The sequence below is a fragment of the Plectropomus leopardus genome, chromosome 15 (genome assembly GCF_026936395.1).
Source record: "Plectropomus leopardus strain MGB_pleo_1.0 chromosome 15, ASM2693639v1, whole genome shotgun sequence".
Taxonomy (NCBI): domain Eukaryota; kingdom Metazoa; phylum Chordata; class Actinopteri; order Perciformes; family Serranidae; genus Plectropomus; species Plectropomus leopardus.
In genome coordinates, this window is record NC_142190.1 from 32,743,139 (window position 1) to 32,764,931 (window position 21,793).

A 21,793-nucleotide genomic window follows, 5' to 3' on the forward strand; every position below is an offset into this window, starting at 1 on the left:
AATAGCGTTTGCAAGTGATGCATAATTCATGATGACACAATTCATTCTTTGTGAATGTGGCCCTCAGAGTGTAAGTGCAACATGTCAACAGTTTGTGTTTAAACAGCATTATGTGAAAACACAGAACATGAGCAGCTCATACAGGACAAATGTTAATATTTTTAACATCTACAGCAGGGTGTAAAACATATAGCCCACACAGGCTCTATGTATGACTTTGCAAAGTGTAAAGATTTTAACAATAAAACCCGACTAATTTGATCTCCAACATGCACCAATACAGCACATTCATTTTCATACAGAGGTAACTTTCTATACAATATTGACAGTAACCAATAAGTGGTCCAAAAAGGGGACATACCTTTATACCTTTGCCTGTCTTCTGACACTGAGATAGGTTTTCATGTTATGGCTGTAACAATCATTATCATCAGTGCAAACTACAGCTGGTCACCTCATTAATGGTTTAGACTATAAACCGAAGAGACAAAATTGTCCCATACCTTATTTATTCACCTTGATCATCTTAAATTAACTTTTGATTTGACCTGAAGTTAACTCATAGAAACTTTAGTAAGAAAATCATCTGACCAGCTGCCCTTTGAAGTTTCATTTGTGTGAGAAAACTTGCTGTTGCTGTGAAGAGGAGACAAATATTCCTTGATCCAAGATACCTTTTCTCAGCGGAGCTAACCTCTCGTTTTTTCCGAACACTATGTTTGCTATCATGAATAGGTGACTGAATGTGAACTTCTTGGTCAGACTCACTCAGTACACTCTAGGTACAGAGTGAGTCTGTTAAACCATTTTTTATTGTATTTTATTACTTCATTAAAATATACAAAATACTGCTTTTGTATCATCATTTGTTTGTTCACCTCTCTGAATGGAAATACTGTAATATCCACCACATAAACCAGGACAAAAATGAAAATCCCCAACACAAGGTACCATGGTCTAAACGGGCACATTCTAAACATTAATACAAAGTCATATTTGCATTCTGGAGCATATGAAATCTCAGACTACTCACTAGACACTAGTTCAGCACTAGACAGGCATGATGGGAAATGAGGGCCATCCTATCACTGCAAGACTCTCAGCTCCACAGAGTGCATCACAGCTGAGACAGTGGAGCAGAACCATGTGTCCACGTTTAGTTGCAAACTAGTTTGTGTGATACATTGCTGAAAATCTAGTTAACACCCTGACACCTTACACACCCTGACCCCTTTTTAAGTTTTTACTAAAACTCTAATATAATTCTGTCACTGACAACCATCATGTCCCTCATGCTGATCAGAACTGTTTGCTGTGTTAGCGAGATAGCCAACCAGCTAAAGCTTGTCAGTATAATCAAAAACAAAGCAGGTTGAACTGCAGTAAAGGTATCAGTAGCTGGCATTTCTATGGCCAAATCAACCAACCCTACAACTTTAGTACATCCAAATACTAATATGCGTTGCACTGAATAATGCCTTCAAACAGCCCCAATCGAGCTGACAGGGAGAGCTAGTGATGGACTTATCAAAGTTAACAGAGGGATACATGTTTGACTATGTTTAGTTTTCAAAATAAGGTGTTACAAAATACACATAGCATTATGGAAGTACACTTAACTTGAATTGATCAAAGAAAGTATAAAACAAATTACCAGCGTGCCTTATAAATCAGTAAATACCACTAAATTGTGAGCAAAATTTCCTTATTCTGTGACTTTTGGGTTGCTGGAAATTAAAATTTCACAGATAATTCCTGATATCAACAACTGAGATATCTCTGACTACATATAGACGCAACAATTTAAATTTTTCAATTTTTCAATTTTTTTTTCTATCCTGACATGCCCTAAAATCTGAAACTTGAAGCACTATGGGAAAAAAAAAATCCTGACAATTGCTGGACAGTCCCACTTGACATCAAACTGGGCTGTATGTGGCCCCTGAACTGAAATTAGTCATGTCATTAGTCATTAGTCATGAAACTTATCTGTGTGAGGCTGTACCATCCTGCCATCAAAATGTTTGTGCTGTCCACATGGGGAACATGGATCAGTGTGACATTCACAAGGACATCCCTTAGATAAAACCTCTCTCAATGGGAACTTCCCACTCGACCACGTCACACCCACTACAGACACAACACAGTAATTAGCTAACATACTGGCCGTGGGTCATGTGGGGGATTAATGTACACATTGTGTGAAGACAAACAGGGATTAACGGTAGTGCATTCACTCTGAGTGTCATGGCAGACCCCACAGTCACATCACATACTTATTCTGCACTCAGTGAAGGATTATGAGAATTTGTTGAGCGATCCTTGCTGTGCCAGATGGATCATCCCCCTGACACGCATGGATCTATTTATACCATGATACTTGATTTGCAGTTATTTCCTCCCTGTGATCATAACTAAATCCATAACCATGGAAGCTACCAGCAGCCGATTCTACCTTCATCTACTTTCAGCTACTTACCAGAACTAGGTGGCTGGATTCATATGAGCGCACCACTCAACACTTTACTGTGTGAGCGTATATAGCAACACCACCCAAAATAGGATATACTGCACAGGAGCACTGCTGAGGAGGACTGAGCCGTGGGGTGTGACAGATCTCATTTTAACGTGTCAGTTCTGCAGGCATCGCATGCATGACAAGACTTTCAAATGAGTGGATTTCATTCTTTTAAACTGCAGATTAAAATTTGGAGGTACATTCACCCTTTGAAACCTGGACAAACTGGCTTGATTTCTTGATTTCTTCTAAAAAACATAGTAAGGAGGCAATGAGCAACTTACGATGAAATGATCAAAACATTAGTAAGATATTAGTAAAAGTACAAGAAAAAGAAAAATAACCTGAAAATTAGCAAACAAATGAACCAAAAACTTGGAAAGTAAAAAAAACAAGAAAATAGATGACTGGGATCGTGTGACAGGAGAGGAATGGCATGTTAGTGCTCTCTTGCAACTTCAGACCCTAAATTCCTCAAATACTGCCTTCTCTGAAACAAACGGCCGCTTTAAACATTGCAAGTTATATTTAATTTTTTTCACAACTTATTTCGTCACATGGATGTCAGGTTGAACAATTTACCAGGAGACAAGGCAAAGAAAAAAGGAACACAGACCAGGTGACCTACAAACAAATCATGGGGAATGAGGAACCACCAGCCTGGATGCAACAGCTTCTGACTCATTCGAGTCCAGATTTGATGTGATAAATTATTCTATCGAGAGCCTGAAAAAAGATACTCGTGCCATGTTAAACAGGCTGAGCAATACCGAGACACAAATAGGTGAGCTGGAGGACCAGTGTGCCACGGACAAAAAGGTAATTAAAAACCTTACTAAAGACGTAGATTATTATTAAAAACTAAAATGATGCTTTTGGAGTCTCAGTGTAAGAGAAACAACTTGGTGCTTATGGGCCTGGAAGAAGGCCTGTTTGAGAAAGCTGAGTATAAGGAGGTAATGGCGGAGATCCTGCTTTACATTCTGAATCTCAAGCCCTCTGACCCGGCACTGGAGGTAGAGACAGCATCTGAGCCTCCATCCCTGTCCGGATCCTAAGGAGCCCCCGCAACCATATATTATACGCTTGCTGCGCTGGCAGGACTGGAAAAACATCCTACAAGCAGCAAGTAAAAAGCGCCTGGCCTAGAAAGGAAGGCCGTTTTACACCCACAAGATCTACCTGTGGAGCTCCAAAGTAAAGAGGAGCGGAGTATCAGGAAAAAGCTTCGGGGCACTGAGTCTCGGTATGGCATAGTGCACCCAACAAGGCTCGCTGTCACCATTGATGGAAATAAACACATCTTTAAAACCTCAGATGAAGCAGCTAAAGAACTGAAAATACTCCTTCTGAACATCTTTGGTTAAGTACGAGGCATGTCAGAATGTGCACTGACAGACTGATATGAGTTAGTTGGGTTTTTTTTGTTAATTTAATAGGCTACCTCACAGTGTTGGACTGTTTAAGTTTAACAACACTTGGGTGTTAACGGAATCACCATAAAGGAAAGTAAACAATAGCATGTTTTATTCCAGCCCCCTTCTGTTTGTTTATGTGGCCTATATTAAGCGGTCTTGTTTTGATTTATTAATATTCTAGCGCTCGGCTCGTTAAAATGAGTTGAACTGTCAGTGCCACTAACTAGGTGGACCTGTGATATGCTATAAATAGTACTTGGTATTCTATATTTAAGAATTTAACAAGCCACCTTTTCCTATAAAGGTCTCAATCTTGCAGAGAACTACACTCATTCATTCTTTTTTGTTGGCGGATTTGAGACTGTTATGGCAGAGGCCTCTTTTTTTTGGTTTATGTATGTTTGCCTTGTGGCATCTTACATGTTATCCGTTTATGTGCCATTTTAGGCCTTCAGACAGATTGCCAACCCCACTGAATGTATATGGTCTAAGTACGTATGGGTACAAACAATAAAAGTGATATCTTGGAATATAAATGGGATCTCAAAAAACATTAAAAGATATAAAATGATCTCACATTTGAAATCCTTAGCATGTGGTATGGCAATCTTTGAAGAGGTGCACCTTCAAGAGGTTGAAACACCCAAATTAAAACAGAGATGGGTTGGACAAGTGTTTTCATCCCCTGGCAGTGGGCCAGCTACGGGTTTCAGTATCCTTATTGCAAAGAGAATTTCTTTCAGGTTAACAGAACAAATAACTGATAAGAATGGGAGATATAGTATAGTCTTAGGTATTCTACAAAACCAGAAATGTACTCTTGTTATCGTTTATGCACCCAGCTCTGGACAAGCTGTATTTTTTATCATCCCTGAACGTACTTTTGGCAAAATTTGCAGGAGACTTCAACATGGTCAGTGACCCCAACGTTGACTGATCGAGTAGTCCTCTCCCATCAGATGGCGCTCTGTCTATAGCTTTTAATTAACTTAAAAACACATTGGCATTGACTGACACTTGGCACCTCCTGAACCCCCAAATACGTGAATACACCTTTTACTCCAAGGCTCGTAACTCATATTCACGAATAGATTAGCTGCTCATACCCAAAGCCTTAATGGAGAATGCGCTAGACTCCCAGATTCACAGTATTATTATTTCTGACCCCGCACCTCTGTCTGTTACTTACTCCCCATTACTTAATTTACAAAAGACTAAAAAATTGAAATTTAATAACTGTCTTTTGAAAGATGAGGAATTTATTTGTAAAACACAAGGGAAGATGTCTGAATTTATTGCCACTAATCTTAATTCTGGCCCATCCCTCAAAGTTGTATGGGAAGCTCTCAAAGGCACGCTTAGAGGCTGGATGAGTTATTTCACTAGAAAAAAGAAAAAAAACGCTACATACTAAAGAAAAATTAATCGCTGAACTTAAATCTGAAAGGTAACATATGCGCGACCCAGGAAATTCCCAACTTAGGAATTAATTATCACTGTTAAGATCTGACCTGCAAGCATTTTACATGAGGAGACATTTTTTGCTCTGTTTCAGCTACATAAAAAATATTTTGAATCTGGAGACAAAGCAGGGAAAATGCTTGCTCTCCAACTAAAACAATTAGAAAATAAACATTCCATTAGATATAAAGTCAATTGCAGCAAAAGTGAGGCTATCCCTCTGAACCAATACACCTTTGCAACTCACCTTGGCTCTGTGGCCTTTGTCTGGAAGCCTCAAGGTATGAAATACCTCAGAATATTTATTAACTCTCCAGTCAGCAAAATATTTGACTTAAATGGTCCAAGAATTCTTAAAGCAGTTCGAGGAGATATAAAGCGATGGACAGTTCTACCTTTATCCTTGTGGGGCAGAGTTGAGGTGATAAAAATGAACATATTACCATTAAAGTTTCCCCAACAACGGTTCAAGGAAATTAATCATTTATTTTCAAGTTTTTTATGGTGGGAAAAAAAGCCTAGAATGAGCCGTAAAAATTAACTATGCCCAAAAAAACAAAGTGGTCTTGGTATTCCTGATATTTATCTTTATTATTTGGCATATAATGTAAGATTCCCACTGTCTTGGGCATATAATGAAAAGAAAAAACATGTAAAAGGTAGCTGGGAATGGCTAGAGAAAAATACAATATTAGAATATAACAAATCAATTTCACTAATGTTGTTATGGTACTGTCCTAAATATAATGTTAAAATCAATAATCCATTAATTGCATTTTCATATAAAATTGCAAAGGCAGTACACAAACGATTATCAATTAACAGTGTGTCCCTACCATCTGTCCTATATGGAATAATCCACTGTTAACTGCAGAAGGTATAAAATTAGCAAAGAGTACTTAGAAAAAACAAAATATCACTCAAATCGGTCAGATCTTAAGGGATGGAGTTATTATACCATTTCATTAGTTGAAAATCCAGTTTGGTTTGAATGATTCTACATTTCTTCAGTATTTACAGCTGAGGTCTGTTCTAAAAAAGATCATATCTTAAGCAATCATACCTGGATCTAAAATTGTCCTTGATACCAAATTAAAGGATGCCAGCGCTGGCCAAGGAACTGTTTCTGCAATATATAAATTACTAATTCTGTCCCTCCCTGACAGTACTACCTCCACCAAATTACAATGGGAACTAGACATTTGCTCACCTCTCACTGCAGTGCATTGGGATGCATTACTGACGCATTCAATATCACTTTCTAAATGTGTCAGAAAATTATCCAAATGAAGATTATCCACAGGGCATATATGATGCCACACAAATTAAATAAAATGGACCCACATTCTTCAGAACAGCGCTGGCATGGCTGTGGTGGTCTTGGTACACTTACACACCTATACACTTGTGGTCTAGTCCAAAGGTAGAAAAATTCTGAACTCAGGTCATTGATATTTTACAGATATTAATGCATGTTCATATAACTAAATGCCCTGTTGTATGTATACTTGGAAATATGATGGACATTTCAGTCAAAAACTACACAACACATTAATGCTTTAGCTTTTTTTTCTGTAAAGAAGACAATAATCGTGAATTGGAAAACTCGCAAACCGGACTGCTATAACATACATAACTGGCTCATGGACTTTTTAGACTTACTATCGATGGAGAGTGCAGCCTGGACTCTTAGTGACTATAGTAAATTAGATGCTTCATGGTCTATGGTAGGAGGAAAGTTAAATTATGAAATAATAATCTGATTGATCCCTGATTATGGAAATATGCTTGTGCATGTAGGATAATGGTCAGTGCCAATGCTGTCTTGTAGCCCCAGGGGGAAGCCTGTCCCACAGCCTGGGACGCAGGACATAAAACGCACAGTCCCCTGCCGTTTTAAGCCCAGAAATCAAAGCAGGGTGGTTAGGCTGGGGCACCAGGCCCCCCAAAAAACAAAATCTACCCCTGTCAACATGCTTTGACTCACTTTAAGTGTAGACTCTAAGCTTTCCACTGATATGCTCTGTTTAGACACCCAGAGTAACAGCAGTAAGTGTGGTTACATCATCACTTTCTGCGCATTAATTCACTTGTTAGCCCTCTGAGCCAAACAGCAAGGGTTGCGAAGGCTTTGCCCCACCTCCTGGTTTCGATTGGATGAAAATTTCAGGTGTGGCTGGTCATTTTCTCCAGCAATCAACACTTGTTTCGTTTTTTTCTCGGAAATCTGAACGCACACAGAGGGAAAACGAGACGAAGTACGTGTGTTTGTTTACATGGAAAAATACCCAAAATAACAGAGCAACAAGACAGAGCTCTGCATAAAGCAAGACTAAGATGGCAAAATGACAGTGAACACCTGAAGAGGCGCTGGAATCTTTTTCATTTAAGGAGCGGCCTTGTGACACTGCAGCTGATCCTCATCACAAACAGCTGATGCAGCACAAGACAGGCAGGACGGCGACCAGTGAGGAGATATTAGGTGAGCAACTCTGAGTGAATTATATGTTAAAATCCAAAAATATAAATGTGTAATGTGCCACATTGATTATGCCTGCTGCAAGCCTGGAAATATTTGTTCACCAAAGTGACTTTGATGTTGTTGGTTTTTTTTGTATTTTATAGAAAATACAAAACTGAGGGAAAAGACAGGCAATATGACCCGATGCAAGGGTAAGATTCAAAGAAAAAAGCTGAATGCACGGTGCTGAATGGGATCAGAAATGTCTATCAGCCAAAATATCTGTGTTGTGTTAACAGTGCTGGGCAAACTAACAGAGAGCGAGAGATCTTAAACGCCAAAGTGAGTGTCATGCTGGTCACTAAAAAAAAAGGAGACAATTTATACTCAATGTTTGCAATAGTCATTTTATACATTGCACCTGGAATAGGCTGCGATGCATCAAGTATATTTGATTTATCGCTCACCCCCAGTGTAAAGCAAAGTGAATGGTGAGGAGATGGACACGTCTATGGTCCAAGCAAACCTCAGTTAAACTCTGCTGGAGAGGGAGCAGCTATCAGTGGACTGATCTTACTCTGAGCTCCTCAACTGGCTGGAAGTGCACAAAGAGACACCAAGGGCTCACAAAAAGAATGAAGAGACTCAAAAGTATGTTCTCAAGACTCATGGTAAGGGTCAAAAGGGAGGGGGAATTGTGCTACCAGAGCCAAAATACCCAGGCTGTAAAAATGATCAGTGATGAAGAGACTGATAAAATGAAGAAATGGCTGAGGTCCTGAGGTGGGTCAGCAGTTAAAGCTAGCTGCTCCAGGATCAGCTGAAGATGCAGCCGGTGGAGAAAAAGAGCAGAGAGTGAAAGAGGGAATGAGACTGATGTGCAAGAACTGCTGAATGTTCACAGAGCGTTTTTTTTTTTTTTTTTTAAATAAGATCTATAAAGTTAAAATTATGGTATTATGTTAGCTAGACACACATTCTGCTTCATGCAAGCACTTTTTTCTTATCTTACTTCCCTCTCAGGCTCACTAAGGCCCATTTACACTTCTCATTTCAAATGACTTGTGTCCGGATAAAATCCGGATGACATTTGAGACACTTTTATTTACACTTAGCACGTGAATATGTCTCTTTTGGTCAGATCCCAAATCTGAATTCATCTGCCTTGGAAATCCAGTCCAGAAGGAGATGGTAGGCTAATGCACCTGAGAGCTGCTGAAACTGCCAAAAACACCACAGGAGTAACTGAGCAAACTGAAGAGACAAAGTGTTAAAAACATCTAAACTCTCTTGACTACATAAACTCTCAGAAATTGCTCATTTCAACCTGATGAATGCCACCTGTTAGTGTCTAGACACACCTGTTAGCTGGCTACCCGTTTAACTCAATTTGTGGGCAGATTTTATTCATAAAATGTACATAAGCATGGCAAAAAAAAAAAAAAAAAATTCACACTGCAGCGCTTCAAGTCCCCCTGTCGGAGATCAGTTGATGAAAACAGAAGAATCTGAGCAGAGTCGGTCGTCTTATTCAGAGAAAATATGCAAACTGCCAAACTGCAAACGACACTGCAGTGCTGTACTGTGACAGAAACAAAGAGGGATTGCTTTGACAGGAAGTAAAAACAGAGCAGTCCATCACTAAGATGTACTTGTGGAAAGTACCCAGAGGCAGCTGTTTGAATGTGAGAATTTTCTGGTAACTACTGATCGGTATCAGTTGCAATGCCAAAGTGTGCCGACAAAATCAAAGAATCTTTAAAAAACACAGATTATCTGTCAGGCCTGGCTAGCAAACTGCCACAAAGATGTTCCTTTTGGGAAACTAACTGAGGCAAAACTAAAGAACCCCTCTCCAGCCATTCACCGACCCCAAATGTCTTAAAATCCTACAAACAAAAAAATCTTAGAAATGTCCTACAGTCCTGGAAAAGTCCTAAAATCTTAAAATGTATCCTAAAATCTTGGAAATGTCCTAGAATCCTAGAAACATCCTAAAATCCTACATATATGATTCTAGAAATGTCCAAGAGATGTCCTAAAATAATCAATGTTAACCACATTCTTTATTCTTTTATTATTGTATAACTGTATTCAATAATGTTGATAACATCTTGATAAACTATTAAATAATGAAGAAATGAAAACCTATCTTGAACACCATTAGTAAAGGATTATTAGATATGTTACTAAACAGTTAATCAACTGTTTGTTGATGTTTATAACTGCATTAACTTCTGCTATATATATTCAGTGACATTCATTATGTATCTCTCTCTCCTCTCTCTCACACGCACACATGCACGCATGCACACAGACACACACACAGAGACGCACATTAATCCTCATATTTCTTCCAATGTGTTCATAACTTTTTGTCCCCACAAGGACGGACCCAAAATAAAGCACACACACAGACACACACACACAGACACACACACACACACAGAGCTGAGCTGAGCCAGTGTTGCAACTATAAACTGCTAGTCCCATATGTTAGTACTGATCTGTAGCCCACAGCCTGATCCTTTAACAGGCACAGCATTTCCATCTGCCAGCCCCTTAGCAGGACAACCAGGACTACGCCTGTGCTGGATGACTGTGTTGTTTGTGGTGTGTGTGTGTGTGTGTGTGTGTGTGTGTGTGTGTGTGTGTGTGTCTGTTTGTGTGCGTGTCTGCGCGCCAACCCGCCCTATTTGGAACAAGCTGAGTGCTGGAGATTTGTTGGCACTGTAGTCTCTTAGCTGATCTGCTGCTCAGTGGCTTTCCAGGAGGGCCTCTATTAATCCGTCTCTCCCGTAAATTATACAGGACGGGTCAAACAAGCTCTCTGGCTCAGCCCTGGCTTTGTGCTCAGTTGCTAAAGAAAATATATGATCTCTGTGAACATGTTTACTGTCTGTTCTCTGACGAATGAACCAAAATATAAAGACAGAAACTTCTTTTATCTGTGATGTAGCAAGATCCTGGACCAATGAAATTTTGTTTTTTAAACTTTGTTTAAAAATGACCAATTAATCTACCTTACCTTATCTTACCTTACCATAGATTTGATGAAAGCAAACTCATATTCATAGTTTGGAATATCACTACCCCAAATAAGCTGTTTTGTTTCTCCATTTGCTAAGTGACACACACTTGCAACAGTTGTGAGCTCTATCTGTCAGTGCATCCATCTGTCTATAGTCTGTCTATCAATTGTATTCAAGTGTGATACAGTGTTCCACCAAATAAAAGTAACTACAATATCCACAGAACAATCATCTTCATTACTCCAGCCAGCTATAGCAACATGTTCTCATCCCATGTGTCACATATTGCCGTTTTGGACTTCCACTGTGGACTTCTGCGTCTACATATTATGCTCTAGATCCTTCTATGCTATTTATGCTCTGGGATGCCGCTACTGTGATGTCAGCACAAGCATATGGTTATTTTTAAGCAACAACAGCACATGGCACCGATGCCGGGACGTCAACAAACGCACATGCTGGCATGGACGGTTAGGATTAGGGGAAGGAGGCCATGGTAAGGTGTACAAAAAAAACATCATATTCAGACAGGAAGCAAACACCGGACTCCAGCATGAAAGTCAAGGGTTTGTACACTCGCGAAACTCTTTATATCACTGCATAACCAACAGCGTTCCAACTGAATGCCGTCCAGCAGTGTATCATGCACATGCAACATGTTGCCGCTGTATTGATGTATATGTTTCTGATCTCTATGGATATTTGCATGCATTTTGCATACATATACAAAGCATATGTGTACACACAGTGCATTTATTAGTAACAGTCCTATTACTATTGTTATCTGGTTTAGATAAGTAGGATTTTTATTTTTTTTTAATTTTTGTTTTTTTTTTATTATTTATTTATACATTCATTTATTATTTATATATTTTTAAATTATACAATTTTGACATAACCGGTCATTCTAAGCCAGCCAGGGCTGGGAGAGGAGAGGAGGGTTAGACTAAAGGTTAACTTTCCTTCTGGAGTATCAATACCCATAAAATTTGAAATTATTATCATTTTACTTTGCACAAAATTAAATAAAACTTTGACAACAAAAAACTTTTGTCCGTCCGTGGATCGTGCCTAAGTAGTAAGTGCTGTCTGCTCATCTGCCACCATATGGAGTGCAAACGGACTGTACTTGTATAGCGCTCGCAACCACTGAAAAAGCACACCTACATTACATGTCACATTCACCCATTCACACACACATTCACACACTGGTGGCTGAGGCTACTGTACATGGTACCACCTGCTACTCTGTAACCATTCACACGCACTCCCATGCACCTTCAGGAGCAATTTGGGGTTCAGTTTCTTGCCCAAGCCTACTTCAATATGCTGACTAGAGGAGCTGGGGATCGAAATACCAACCATCTGATTGGAGGACAACCCACTCTACTTCTGAGCTCCAGCCGGCCGTGTTTTCACCTGCTGCAGTCCAGCAGCATATCATGCAGATGCAAAAGGTGGCTTTTGGGGTCAGGATCTTACGTCAAAAGCACAGCAATAGTGCTGGTATTTGATGACTTCGAAATGAGAACAGGTTGAGCACCACTAGCAGGTGAGAAATGTCCACATATCCTGTGCAATATCTTGACATCTACTAGATGGATTGGCACATCAAACATCACAGTCAAAGAGCTATAAGTATTAATCATTTTGTGTAATTCTCTGGTTTGTGAGTGTATTCTACAGCTGTCAGCTAGCTTTAGGGCTCATAATCTCACTCTAGCTCAGACCTTTTTCTGATATCTAATTTATTCTAGACACATAACTGGTATTTAATATGGACGGAGCATGCCATTGCTATTTTGTTGAATTTCCACTAGAATGATCGAAGTCAATCTAGTGAAAACTCAAGTGAAAATGTTTCAGTTAAAGATTGAGCCCAAATTCCCTCAGTTCAGATGAGGTCATGGCGACTCAGCTGTGTTCATCTATGGCACCAATCTTTAAATGAGATGACCTGGACCACCATGTTTGCTGCTTTATCATTTATCCTCTTTGGTGAGGCGAATCAAATCTAAGGTTGCTGCACAGACACACATTCGATTCTGTTTACTTTCAATTTCTTGGGAAAAAAAGAGTGACTTTGAGCGCTGATGTGTGCATGATGTGACACACTGTAGACAATAAATGATTCATTTGCTAAATGTGTCTTTATTTAATGTTAGACCGAGGACTGATACAGACAGATTGTTGGAGTTACAGAAGCTGACATTTCATTTAGCGCTGCAGGGTAAAAGCCCTCTCATCCACTGATTCTGTTTCCTCTGTAGGCCTCTATAAATAATACACTGCTCAAATGTATGAACAACTGTTAAGCTTCATCTAGCCTTCAATGATCCTGATGTAAAATGCAGCTGTTAGGCATCCCCAAACTAATTTCAGTGGAGTCTAGTCCCACTCCTGCATCATACACTATTTAAACTCTGCTCAGCCTGTTGTGTTCACATGGAGGTGATAGCACGCTTGAGGGATCAACTAGCTCATAACAACAAAGGTTGTGACTGTTTTACACCAGCAGGGAGAAATATATTTAGCTTTAATGCATATTTAATTAAGAGAAACTTCAACTGTTTCACTCAAAGTGTTTACTTTTAAGTTAGCTGTGCCAGAGACATGGTTAAAAGGCCAGCAATGTTGGTAAAATCTGTCAGCTGGTCCAGCTTGACACACCCCCAGCAATTGCTTAATCAATTGATATAAAATCTGTACAGACAATCCCCAGATGATAATTCCTACTGATTTGGGTGATCTCTTATGCCTTGATTCTACCAGCAGCGTGTTGACGAAATCTTATCTGTGATGCTGTTTTGCTCCGTCTTCCACCAGCTCTCGAGTTATATAATATAATATAATATAAAATAATATAATATAATATAATATATTGAAAAAAGTTCGCTTAAAATGTTGCTCTGGCTTCTTCTTTAAATTTGTATTCACTGAAATACTGTATTATCTCAATGAAAAGTGCGTGTTGAATTATACTTTCTGCACATGGAAAAAGCACTTTGCACCATGTACTTAATACCATGACCTTCATGCCATACGGTTTACTTTGCTACTGTTAGTGCATTTTTTTGTCCTTTGCATGTTGTTTTGCTTTGTTTTGTTTTTCTCTTTCTTTCCTTCCTTATAGCATATTTACATTTAATTTTTTTACTTATGTTCGTTAATATGCAATGTCCCTTTTAAATAAACATTAAATAAATAAATGTACTGAAACAAATGTATATGCGACACAAGAGGGTACTATGTAATTATGGCTATTAAAAATATGCTTGGCTGGTGTCATTTTTCATCTACCAGCCACCTTGGCCCATAAGTCAAAAAGTTAATTTTAGACACTGATTATATCATCACCATGTTAACACTGTTATGATGAACATGTTAAAATGCGGAAATTTACATGTAGCTAACTCAAAGCATCACTGTGCCTAAATACAGCCACAGAGCAGCTAACATCGCTGTGTGTGGACTCCTTATTGAGTGGTTAATAACACTTCTAATATCTTTCATCCCATAAGATCATGCACTTATGAACTTGACTAAGTAGAAAAAAAGAACACTGGTTTGTTGGCTCACATAGTCTCTGGTGTTGTTGTGGGTCGATGTAGATCATGTTTTGTGTCCTTGCTGGTGAACAGGTCTGGTAGCTTGCTGTGTACTTTATCGATTAGTTTGAAACAACATTTCTGCTGGGTAATAGTAAACCCAGAAATCTGCTCCATCTTTCTTGATTATAGAAGCAATTGCTTTCTGTTTTCTCTCTCTATACTGCTACTCATCCAAATCACTCTATCCTCCTTTCTTTAGCTGCTCTGCTCTATTTAACAGTACCAGCACAATTTTCATTATGTTGCACAAATGTACCAAACCATATTGAACAGTAATACTTTCTATGAAGACCACATCTAATGCATTATGACAACATTTATAGTGAATTACAATGCATTCATAATGCTTTATGAATAAACTCATAGACACACATAATGCTTATGATGCACTATGTCAAGAGTCATAAAACATTATAGATGTGACTGATAATGATTGACTAGTTATAAACTAGAAGTTGAGTGCTGGAGCTTAGAATGCATTATAAATACCTAAACTCACTTATTCACACATCAGCAATCAACTGAAGTAAGGACTCATAGTGTGATATAACAGTCAGTGCAGTAGTAGTGCAGAAGTTATCACTGTATACGAATAGGGCTGGGGCGATGCATCGACGTAATCAATTACGTAAATAGGGCAATTTACGTAACTTGCCCAAACACGTTGCAAGGAGGATGTAAGGCTCGTTTCACACAGCACGCATCATGAGTGCGAGACGTCAGCCTCGCCAAGCAGCAGCGTGTTTCATGCATGTGGTGTTCACACATACAGCGTTGTTGTAACGTCGCTGCTGTGTCGCATCAGCGACGCTACCTGCTGCTGTAAGTGCTGTATTTCTGTATTTAAAAGCATAAATTCCACTCATTTATGAAGTTGTGCAAGCTCCTGCACAGCCGACAACCTGGTCCTGTAAATGTTTCAAAATAAAATGCACTGTATCAGCAACTGATGGGATTCTGTCCACAGAGATGCTGTCCAAGGGCTTTTGTTTTGAAAGGGAAGCAGGGAAGTTGGAGTAAAACAGCAGTCTTTGTATTTCCATATCTCTGTGACAGCGAGAGACTATAAACTGCAGGATAAAGTGGTATAGTGTCAATATAATCATCAATACATCATATTCAGTCTTTTCCAGTGCGTAAAAAAACAGCGAGCTACCGTTTCTCTAGGTGTGCTACAGCTGACACGCAGCTCAGACGTGCCTGACAATCCCTGCAGTGTGCACACTCACATTTGATAACTAGCAAAAAACAACATGCTCAGCACTGCTCACACTGTCATGAAACGGCCTGTGTGAAACGGGCCTAAGGCCCAGTTTAGGCTGGACTATTTTGATGCAGAAATAATGTACTAGTTATAATTATTTTTGTTAAAGAAAAGTTATAGTGTTATTCAAATTGCACTAATTTTACTGTAAGATGTTTTGTTGAACTGCTAGATTTGAGGTTTGTTACTGTGACAAAGAGTAACTGTTTTGTTACTCCTCCTAAAAGTGACTTGTATTTTACATTGTTTTATTTATTTTGCTGTTCGTTTGATATAAAGTTTCCAAAATAAAATTAATGCAAGAGCTTGCTCCATTCAAGTAAAAGGAATGTAGTGCAATCTACATTTAGCAGACAGTAAAACACAGATTACTAGTTAGGACCAGGCTATTTTGTGTTGGGGAATAATGCCCTGCAGTGTATACTCTGTCATGATTGAGGATGATTGAAAAAAATTGAATAAAAAGTTTCAAAATGTTATTTTCGATAAATTTGTTGTTATATTAATCGAGTAATAAAAAAATAACATCAATAAAAAAACGATAGATTAATTGAGTAATAAAAAATAATAGATCAATTTAAAAAATCAATAAATTAATCGAAAAAATAATCGATAGAATAATCAATACAAAAATAATTGTTGTGTACAGCCCTAATATGTAAAGTAAGTGAAGTTCATATTGGTGCACTTATAATCATGCATGCTTCATCATAATGTTTCATTGTTGGTGTTATGTTAAATGTAGTCATTATAAGAATCAGTGCTGCATAATAATTGATTAATGCCTACCATACACTAGAATACCTTGAAAATGCATTTAAAAGTCTGACATCTTCTGACATCTGAAAACAATGTGTCAGAACTCAGAGAGGTTTTAGTCACAGAATCAGATTTTGCAAAGACTGGGATCTGTCAGGGTCACTATTTGCAAGATTGATACCCCCAGAGTATGCTTTATGCCAGCTGCTAGCTAACCACTGCTATTTGGAGGCAAATTTTAGCTGCTGTAATGTGTGCTAATAGCCTATAAGCTAACTGTACATTTCGGTTGAAGATTGCTAGCTTCACTTATATAATTAGTTCCATGATGTGATATTTGAAGCTTGCACAAACTTACAGTAAGGACAACAACAGTCTTAATGAAAATGCGTTTACTATGCAATTAACTTAGTAGCCCAATGCATGCATTGTTGTCTTGTGAATTTGCCTTACATAATTTAAATGTACTCAACTCAAAAATAGACATTGTCCTTTTCTGTACAGTTCAAATACTCTGCAGGTCTCAAACAGTTTTCCTTCCTGCTCATTACTAACAGCTCATTACTGTCTGCTGCATTTTATGACGATGATGAGAGGGGCTAATGTGATTGGCTGATACTGCCAATACTGGGTTCCCCCAACGGAGTCAAAGACTGTATTCATCCTGCTCCATTTACCAAAGGCCACACATTGCACTGAGAGATTTTGTGTAAATGCTTCCAACAAGTTTTTTGAATAATGCCATCATTTTCTATGCATTGGGGAGCAAACAAACAAGAACAACAAAGAACTTCCAAGAAGATCCAGCCCATTCTCACCACAAACTCATCAAATAGTGTTGCTCTGTCAGTGCTTTTGGCGTACAAGCCTGATGCAAAACACTGCCTTCCGCATCCGACCGAAAAGCGGCTGAACAGTGTCAGATGATAATGTGCTGGACAAAATTGATGGCATTGTTGTTATACACTGGCGGATGGCTGCATGTGTGTCCACATGCAATGCGCACGGGCGGCGTCACTGAAGAAAACGCCTGGATGGAACCGGTCATGTGCGCATGAAATGCTAAAGGATAGCAGGTAATCACGCTGCTGGTGATCATGTAATATAAGGAGCATGAGTGCACTTACAGGGTGGACAGGTGAAAAGATTGATGGGTCACACAAACAACTGACTTTCATACAAGAGTCTGGAGTTTGCTTCTCGTGTGGATGTGTGTGTAAGTTTTTTTCCTACACGTTACCATGTGACTCTTTTGCCTAAACCTAACCGTCTGCTACTTTGTTAGCTAATCCTAACCATTTTGACAGTCTGCGATGCTGTGTAAACATAAGGATCATGCTGCTTCATCCCACCATGTGCATTTGTTTACTTCACAATAATAGCATCCCATAGCATAAACAGCTGACGCAGAAGGAAACTTTAATCGTCATGAGTAGACGCGGAAGGTCACTGAGTGGTACCATGTGCCACAGACTGCACAAATCAGAACAGAGATGCACAGACGTTTGGTTAACTATTCCAAGAGGGATCCTCTCTGTTAGCTCAGGGCATAAACGGGTATCAGCAACCTGTTATCTTGGTAGACCGTTTCATTTAAATAAGATGGTGGACAGTTTTGCGCAGAAATTGGTGCAAAAGCTTTTTTTCATATTTGTTATCTATTTATTTATCTCTATTATAAGGCACTATCTATAAATAAATACAGGGTCAGGGTCAATGTGAGCTTAGTTTCACTGTGTTAGTGACAGATCAAGTTGCAAAGTGATGGAAAGCATTACAGTTACCATCATAATCCTTTATTGACAAGGGCAGTCTCTTTTTATCATCCCCTGCAGCTAATGTACAACATTTATAAAATCCTATATTAACAGTCTTGCCTGTATACTGTACTGCTGTAAAAACACCTAACGTTACTTGTTAACGTTATTTGCAAAAAAATAGCAATCAGCAACTTGACACAAAATGTCCAGCAAATTGCTAAAAATTGTAAAGGTGACAAGAAAATTAACTTTAAAAAAAGGGAGAGAATTATTATAACATTTTCAAATAACTATGGAAAAGTATCAATAAACCTGGATGTATAAATGTAATAACTGCATCTTTTAAAATTAGGTTACAGAAAATAAATATTCTCAGTTATATATATATATTTTATTTCCATTTCATTTGATCATTTTTTTCAATTTTGGTTTCACATTTTTCTGTTTTGTGCTAATTACAAGTAATTTATTGTAAATTGTTTGTCTTGCTAATTTTTCAGTTATTTCTTGATAAGTTACTTGTTGCCTTTTTTCCATGGTTTTGTGAATCAAGCCAATTTACTCAGGTTTCAAAGGGTTAACTTTGCGTAGCATGGCTTTGCACTACTGCTGGTAGTTGCACAAATAAAGTAAAACAACAACAATGAGATATCAATTGGAAATAAAGTCAAAATTACATTAAAGAAAAAAAACTTATGCTCTAAATAGGCACAAGATCACTGTTTCACTACAGTAATAATGTATCTCACAAAGTGGGGGGGCACAAAGTTCTTTTCTGAAAAATGCACATTATTATGAATCCAACATATTGTGCGCAAAGATATATTGGCAAATTGACCATATATATACATATATTTATTGCAACATTAATTATAGGTTAAGTGTTACCCATGGATCCTTGTGCAATTATTTGAGCTAGCGAGAAAAGCAAACACTTATGTACTACTGAAACATTTTGGCCAGTGAACTATATTACTATTCAAAATCTAAAGAATAGAATGGACTGTTTTGGAACTTTTTGAGCTAGAGACTCTGACACACCATCCACCCGAGAAATGTTTGGGATGGGAATGCACAAAGTGTGAGGCAAACACATCTAGCCATGCTACAACTTTTGCTCACTTAGTTGCTACAGGAAACCGAATTATCTTAGATGCAGCTCAGTTGGGGGTCCGTCTGTCTTAGAACTAGGGGCCCTTGGCCTGAAAAACATTAAAGACCCCTGCCCTAATACAAAGTAATGTGCCCCATAACACATGTACAAATACTCTGCACTTCTAAGGACACAGCAACACATAGTACACATATGAACCCACCTTGCACTAGCAGCCGTGTGGTGTGAATGACCTCTCCCTGGGGACTGAAGGCTCGACACGTGTAGGCTCCACGATCCTCCCGGGTGATGGATAGCACCGTCAAACTCCCGTCAGACACCTTCAAACAAACACACATTAACATTTAACTAAAAGTAGACCTTTAAGGTGGACCATCTGTAACAAAAAGCCTTGAGCTTTTCTTTCATCCTATGAGTCACTCTGGGGCACAAGTCTTCACACATATGGTAAATACACAAACACACCCACACACACAAATATGTTAATTAAATAAAAATAAATAGATATATCACATTTCCAATATATTTGATCATCATGAAGTAGGGCTGGGTTTTATATCAAATATTGAATACTTGATTTATCGTGGCTTGTTCCATGAGCGATGTATAAATGACTATATTGCGCACATCAACAAGAACTTGTCACGTCTTTTTTTAATAAGCCACCAGCGTTCCCTGGCTCACCTATGGCTTTCTCTCTGACAGACACACACAGATTAGGGCTTTCGAAGAGCTCCAGACCGCGGCCATTTAGTCACATTTTGCGACCATGGAGCACCACTGCAATTTGCAAATACTATTAATATCTGAGCTGTTAGTTTGTTTCCAACTAACAGAGAATAAATTATCACGTTTAACGGCGCTGCAGTAACAGTCTAACTTAATGAGCGGTTGTGGTGCTGGTGAGAGCAGGGAAGGCCTGTGTTTGTATTTGCAGAGCTTCAGTTGTTAGTTACATTTTGTGAACATAGAGCAGCAGTGCGACTTGCAAAAATTACTAATATTTAAACTGGAGAGCTGTTTCTGTTACCTGCTCACAGAGAATGAATCCTCGCGGTTAAAGCCGACATGGTATCTATTTAACTGTCTGCTAGCGCTAACATTCAACTACTGACCGGATGCTTCAAGTCCACAGAAAATCACAAACATTGACACTTCCGGCATGTGAGGAGCCAGGTCCTTCAAAATAAAAGTACTGCGTACCATGGGTCCCGCTTCTATTTATTTCAGTATAACAACACTTTTTAAAATTTCATCATAGAAGTACTTTATCCTTTTAACCATATTTTATGAAATGTTATTATAACAGTATTGTATTCAACTGAAATGGCAGTAGGTATTTTATTTAACTTAACTGTAACTGCAGTTCATTCAATAATTTTGAATTTTAGTTGTAAACCTTAGTTTGAAGGATATTTAAAAATATCAAAATGTATTTTGTGAACCACGATATAGCCTTAAAATATTGTGATATTATTTTAAAGCCATATTGCCCAATGCAGCCTCAAAGTACCAAATCTGACAGCATGACGCAGTATAGCTTCCAGCTGAAATGTGACTTGACAGTTTTTCTTTTTAAGAAAACAAAAAGTGTGATTAAAAGATTAGAGAGCAAACTTTTGTTTAACACCAATTTTTTTTTTAGGTCAAAGCATCACCTAAATCTTTAGTCAGTTTAGAGCACTTCTTTATGTTAGCAGATCTACAGGTTTTGCAGCCACTCACCAATCTAAAGAAGTCCACAGAATAGTCTAGTGACTCGGGGTAAACTGCTGACTGTCAAATTTAGATATGTAACTCTCCACTGAACAAAGTTTGAATAATTGATCTATTGTGGGGGAGTCATTTCCATTCTTATATGCAGGACTCAAAGGCCGCACAAACTATCATCACAAAAGCTTTCTCCTCATTAAGCACAAATTCTAAAACTCAACTCTGTGTGAGCGTTAAAGATGACTGAGACTGAACAATCCCAACTGCAACTGACTTTATATTCACTGAGCTGCTACACTTACAGTAAGATCCACTTACAGTAAATCCCACAAGGATCATACTCACTAATAGATTCACAAATTCTCCAGGAGATTCAGCCTGTCCTCCTGTCTCCCATGTGTGCATTATGTCCTTGTCTCTCACTCCCTCTGTGTGAATGGTGTGCTTGAGTTTAGCTTTGTGTGTGCCTGTGTGTGTGTGTTTGTGTGTGTGTGTATGTGCGTAGTCTGATGTGTGGCTCAGCTTCAGTCTCTTCGGGCGCACCTGAAAGTCGATCTATATCCACCATGATCTGTCTTCTTGATATATGTTTACAGTCTATCTATTGCGATTCATATATTCCATATTGTAATTTTGTTGGATTCTGTACACACAACATTTACTGCATGTCAGTCTGTCCAGT

The 21,793-nt window shown here is 38.6% G+C and overlaps 1 protein-coding gene across 4 annotated transcripts in view; it reads right to left on the bottom strand.

Annotated features, from left to right (window-relative positions):
* LOC121952593 (protein turtle homolog B-like) overlaps positions 1-21,793 on the bottom strand; it is a 194,231-nt gene that overhangs the window by 85,559 nt on the left and 86,879 nt on the right. For all 4 annotated transcript variants that reach the window (XM_088088353.1, XM_088088352.1, XM_042499364.2 and 1 more), the window contains exon 5: positions 19,601-19,718. In XM_088088353.1, the coding sequence (XP_087944479.1) occupies positions 19,601-19,718 (118 nt within the window). The remainder of the gene's footprint in view (positions 1-19,600; positions 19,719-21,793) is intronic.